General features: G+C 41.9%; 1 protein-coding gene across 2 annotated transcripts; it reads right to left on the bottom strand.

Annotated features, from left to right (window-relative positions):
- Nucleotides 1-1,033: 1,033 nt before the first annotated feature.
- On the bottom strand, nucleotides 1,034-5,347 carry LOC119269630 (cell division control protein 6 homolog). Of its 2 annotated transcripts, none has more exons than XM_037551502.1 (17): nucleotides 5,047-5,347; nucleotides 4,859-4,958; nucleotides 4,550-4,773; nucleotides 4,387-4,461; nucleotides 4,201-4,289; nucleotides 4,005-4,111; nucleotides 3,823-3,882; nucleotides 3,615-3,688; nucleotides 3,464-3,514; nucleotides 3,019-3,068; nucleotides 2,790-2,850; nucleotides 2,239-2,328; nucleotides 2,081-2,146; nucleotides 1,888-1,983; nucleotides 1,702-1,791; nucleotides 1,500-1,617; nucleotides 1,034-1,395 (listed from the first exon to the last, which is right to left on the bottom strand). In XM_037551502.1, exons 1-16 carry the CDS (start codon nucleotides 5,248-5,250, stop codon nucleotides 1,573-1,575), a joined length of 1,482 nt encoding a protein of 493 aa, XP_037407399.1. In that variant the 5' UTR covers nucleotides 5,251-5,347; the 3' UTR covers nucleotides 1,034-1,395; nucleotides 1,500-1,572. The 2 variants fall into 2 exon arrangements, with proteins under 2 accessions (XP_037407399.1, XP_037407398.1); XM_037551501.1 differs by having other exon boundaries at nucleotides 4,201-4,307; nucleotides 5,047-5,346.
- Nucleotides 5,348-5,721: the final 374 nt, after the last annotated feature.

The raw sequence follows: 5,721 nt of genomic DNA, 5'->3' as shown, positions 1-5,721 counted from the left end.
CCCATATTGTTTGGCTTAATGTAAGGACTGGATAATTTAGGGCCCATCTAGAGAAGAAATGGAAGGTGTTGTCTGCTACAATATGTTGATGACACCGTATTTTTATCGCAATATGATTTTAGAGGTACTCCTAACTTAAAGTTCATATGGCGTACCTTTCAGCAAATGTCTGGACTTAAAATCAACTTCTGTAAGAATGAGTTGTATCTTTTTGGAAATTCTAAAGCCTTCTGAATATACCAGAATTTTTACATGTCCACGAGGAAATTACTAATGAATTATCTTGGTGCTACTATAGATGAATCTAAAAAGAAACATGTAGAAAATAAGAATATATTTGGATGCTAGCGGCAAAAAGTGCTTTATATAGGAGTGAGATTAATCGTCATTCGGTCTGATCTCTCTAACATGCCTTAAACATTATGCCTTTCTATATATTACATGTTGAGCCTATAAAAGAATTGATTTTCTAGAGCCAAGCTTCTTTGGCAGGAAGATCAACAGAAAATTGCCAACCTAAAGAACAGGGTGGTCTTGGGGTTGTAAATTTGAATATTATGATCAAGGCTTTGCTAGCTAGTTGGATATGGAAGCTTGAGACTTTTTATGGGGTGTGTCAATCTAATGAATCTATCCTACAAATGAAATCATTAAGAAATGATGCATTCAAGGATTAAGGGATTATGTGTGATTTTTTTTATTTTAATAAAAATGCTTTTGTTGCTGCCATTAAGGAATGTTTTGGATAATGTTCATTGCAGGGAGATACTTTGCAACTGGAGAATCATTAACACACGCATTGGTGTCTTCACAACTAATTCTATGTATAGAAGCATGGTTTCAGTTAATGCTTCTTTTTTGCATAAGTTTCTCTGGAAAGTTGGATTAGAAATTTCCATGTTTTGACCAAAGAAATTTAGTTGGAAGGGCATAGTATGCCATGAAGTTGCTCATCTATGCACAAAGTAATCTGCAAATTGGATTTGGAGTCCAAGTGAATTAACTGACTTCAATGCTTGAGACAAACGAGATGTAAAGGTATTCCTCAGCAAAATTATGTTTATCTCACAGGGGAAAGCAAGCCACCTGAGTAAAGTTATCACTGATGTACAATTTCTCTGGCAACTTGAATAAAAAATTGTCCCAGCTCTGCATTACTGCTCAGCTAAAATAAATTATTGGTACATCAATGGCTAACTACATGACCAATTGCTACAGATAAAACAAAAATGAAAACCAAGTAAATTCAACTATCTTTTGGAGGAACTGTATGACAACTAATAACTCTAGGATGTACACTTTCGGCAGTAAGAAAGAGTTCCTCCATAAATCAACCCTGGTAACCAGCAGACGACTGACTGAAAAAGCTTGATATGATACAATGAATGAGAGCACCTGATTCAACAAAATAAAGACTGAATTGTAAGGAATCTATAGAACGGGGAGCAGCATACTGCAGCTTGTTTAATGCAGGAGGAATAGCAAAGTTTGAAATGCACCTGAGCCTTTTGAGCTTCTTAGTTTGACTCGTTTGCACTTCTTAAAGAAAATCTAGGAAGCATGGTGCTCTCACTAAAATTTTGGTTGCTCAAGGCACTTCTCAAAGAATCGGCTACCCTGCACCATGAAAGAAACAGTAAGTACACCTGAAATAAAGCAGCTGACATATTGGTGTAGTTACAGAAGACCATCTTTCCGCACCTTAAATGCAAAAGTAATATCTGAAATGTCAATCTGAAGCATTACTCTTCTAAGCTTATCTTCTTTGGATTGCCCTAATTTCAAGTATCCCTGCAATGCAAACTCCATCAAACACTCAGATAATTTTGGTTTCTTTTTCTTCTAGTATTGATGATACATAATAAAGAACCATGGGTGTTTGCATACCTGATCGCTCAAAATCATGCACATGTTAGAAAATTCAAGCATCCCAACTGCTGGAACTTGGGTCGATCTACAAATTTCTATGTATGATTTATTGAGCTGTAACAAGGCATCCATAGGCAACTTAGAACGTCATAATTATACAGGATGTGAAGACCAAGTGTGTTCATTCAGAATGCTATCAAGTAAATATTACCTCTCCTAGAGTAGTAGCCTTTTTCCTGGAATGTTGAAAGGTATTTGCCAGTGCACACAGCACCATCTGTCCAACCAAGATGGCATGAGTGAGAATGAGATTTCAGAAATGAAGCAAAATAGCTTAATTATAAGATGAGATTATGAATTAGTCTTTACCTGTTGGTGTTGGGGAAGGCACAGTATGTTATTTACTACTGCTGGCCTGAAAACCTTCGACAAGGCAATGTCCATATGGTCAAATGTCACCTGGTAGAATTTATGTTAGATTGCACATAACATTGGAATGTGGGGTCTAAGAAGAGATATCACTATCTTCTAAAAGGAAAGTTGTTTTTTTTTGGCAAGAATGATTAAATCGGATAATTTAGTGCACTGAGGATTTAGAACACAGCAATAGCATGCCAAGATACATTCAAGCCTAGTAGTGGATGTTGTTCGAATATCAGTTGGTCATTTGGGAATTGGGAGGATAGACAGAATGAAGCAACACTCAAGATCCAAGCAGTCCAATTGGTCACAACTGACATAGGCAGACCGCATTCATTTCAACATAACTGAAATGTAGAATGTGACCCGACAGATGAACTAATGGCAAAAATCAGATCATTGTTTATATGAGCTACAGAGGTGTGGCTTGGTGTAGAGACCACTTTATTCAAATTTAAACATTCCTGGCGAAAATAAACATGAGAAACCAAGAAACTTACAACTCCAGCTCCTTTATCAGAAGGATCTTGTAGTCCTGATTCAAATATTTCCACAGCACTCCTGGAATAGATAAAAGGACAAACTACATTTCAATAAGCCATACATAAGCACCAACCATATCCAGAACTCTTTCAACAATAGATATGCTTTATATTTTCATCAGCTTTAATAATAAAGGTGGCAGATTGCAAGGTAATATGATAGTGATCTCCACAAGAAATAAATTACCTGCAAACACCAAGAGCTTTTCTCATGTCTCCAGTGGCTGCAGCTACTTTCTGATAAAAGAATAAAGCAAAGTTAAAAACTCAGAATGTACATATTACCATCAGAGCATCAGCATCCCTAGCACCCTCACACCAGATTTCCTAAACCCCATTTAGTGTCACTTTACCATATCCCTTAGCAACACTTATAGGCACAAATACTTCCGATTTTGCTAGTTAAAGCAAAAACATGTTATACATAACCACAAGTAATTTATTTGCTAGTTTTTTTTCTTAGCACCTACCATCACATCATTTAGCATTGGTGCTAGGTAATTTCGCCTACCTTTAGTGTTTGGTTAGCATCTAGTGATATGGATACTCTAAGCCATATCCTGGTGTTGCCCTAAACAAAATGTATACTTCCTCACAAAAAGTACTGCCTGATTAAGGATAACTGGACTTACCCTAGCACAAAATTCTATCGCCATTGGCTCGAAGACATCATACTCAAGAACCTGCATAATTAACAACATAGAAAGTTACATACAGCAAAACAGTTTAAGTTGACAATTTATGGAACACCTGTAAGCTTGAATTAGTCATGTGGGAAAATACCTTTAACCTATGATTAATTATGTTGGATATTTGATCCTTGGAATAGGCTCGGAAAGTTATAACAAGTGGCTTGCCTGTAAATTAGTGTCATCATGCCAAAGAAATATTAGTTTCCTTCATGTTAGCAGACATAACAACAAACACATTAGCAAGTAAATTGAAGGAGCCATTCAATTTTCACTACAGCATATATAGTAAGAATGCTTACAATTTAAGGATTCAAGCTTTGGAAGAAACCGATCTGCTAGGTCTATTGCATTTGCAATTCCTGAAAAAGATAATCAACGATCAGTTAGCAAAACAGTACAAAATGCTGAGTAAGATTGTTTTCCTTTTCTTTTCAAGAGTTAAAAGTGTACAATGTAGGTGTGAGTATCACAGAAAACTAACCTATCAGTATGCATCTCGAGAACTGGTGGGTGGTAAGCATGAAAAGGTCATGTAGCACGGCGCGGTCTCTTGTTATCAAGTAGTCCATCTCATCCACAACGACCAATCTGGCAAGCGGTGACATACAGTTCAGATAGCATGATCAAAATGGCAAGAAAAGCCATCATCGTACAAGCAGGGTGCAGATAGTTCTTACAGCATCCTCCTTGGAGCAGATTCTTTGTGAGAAAACATACGCTGCAGTTGCTGAAGTGGTGACAATTTGCCACTTGCCTTTTTCCGAACCTGGAATTTTTCAAGTATCTGCATCAAAATCCCTATTAGTACTGCATGATCGGGGCAATAAGAAGATTTGAGCCCATAATTTAGCAACAATGCGTACCTTGCCAAAAATGTCAGATGTGTTTCCAAGGTTCGTGCAATTGATTGACAAATCATCAGGCGTCTCCATTCCCATCTACGCGCGAGACAAATGACACACAATTTGACAAAGTTTCCTTTTGAAACAGAGAAATTTGCTCACATGCTGAAATCCTGTAATGTACCTCATCAGCCCATCGCGACACGCTCTGCTTGACCTTGCTGATCGACAGTGTCTTCCCTGTACCGGGGCACCCGCACACGTAGAGGCTCCCCGCCCTCTCCTGCTGGACACACGCCTTGCAGAATTCGAACACGCGCCTTTGCTCATCGTCCCTGCAAACCAGGCCGCACGAGGGCGTCGTGGCCACGTGCAGCGCCTCCTTGACCGCCTGCATCTGCGCCGGATCTGCGGGGCACAGTGAAATTTTTGGCCGTCAGAACCAAACAAGGAAAGGCAGCGGATGGCTGGAGTGAGATCTTAGAAAACTTGCCTCTTGGGTTCCACTTGGGTCTCTCCGCCGGGACGAGGTCGCCGTAGAGGCGCTTCCGGGAGGACTTGGGCGACGCCGAGAGCATCTTCGGGGCGCCGAACTGCAAGGCCGAGCAGTTGGTGCACATTGTCAGGAGATGTGAAATGAAATGAAGCGGATCCGCGCGGGGCAGGGGGCGGAGAACTTACATTGCCGGTGCCGGCGAGCGGGGACTTGTGGGGGGAGGTGAAATGGGGCGAATCGGGCGAATCGGCGGCGCGGCGAGCGGTCATGCGGCGCTTGGCCGCGCTGCTCGGGGTGGTGCCGGCGGCCGCCGGGGAGGGGGTGGTGGCCGTCGGGGACGGGGTGGCCGCCGGGGCAGGGCTCAGCGTGGCGCTGCGGAGCGTCGGCATCGGGAGAGAGTCGGGAATTGGCGACTGGATTTGGCGGTGGAGGGAGAATTTGGAGGGAGTTGGGGAGGAACTGGGCGCGGTTGAGAGGGGAGGGAGGAGGGTGGGAAGAAAAGGGCGCCTCCCGCGGCGGGAGGGGGCGCGTGAGCGCGCCAACTGGTTTTGGACTTCGCGCGGGAAGGGACGGCAGCGCCAGATTAGAACGCGCGCTGGCGGGCTGCGGTAGTTTCTAATTTTGGCGAATGGGGGCGAGGTAATGACTCTTCAGAAATGGAAAAATATGCGGGTTTCATTTAGAAGGAAAATTGGTACAGTGTCGACTGAGTGGAGTCGTTTTTACTTCTTTTTTTCGATCAAAATCGTTTTACATCTTCTTTTGGTCTTTTGAGAAACTACTTCGATCAGACGCAGCGAAGCAGCGTTGGATGCGTCGTTTCACACCGACGCCTACCGTCATTTTCCGAATGTAGTACT

This window comes from Triticum dicoccoides, chromosome 3A, assembly GCF_002162155.2.
Source record: "Triticum dicoccoides isolate Atlit2015 ecotype Zavitan chromosome 3A, WEW_v2.0, whole genome shotgun sequence".
Lineage (NCBI taxonomy): Eukaryota > Viridiplantae > Streptophyta > Magnoliopsida > Poales > Poaceae > Triticum > Triticum dicoccoides.
This window is presented reverse-complemented; position numbering and strand designations above follow the sequence as displayed.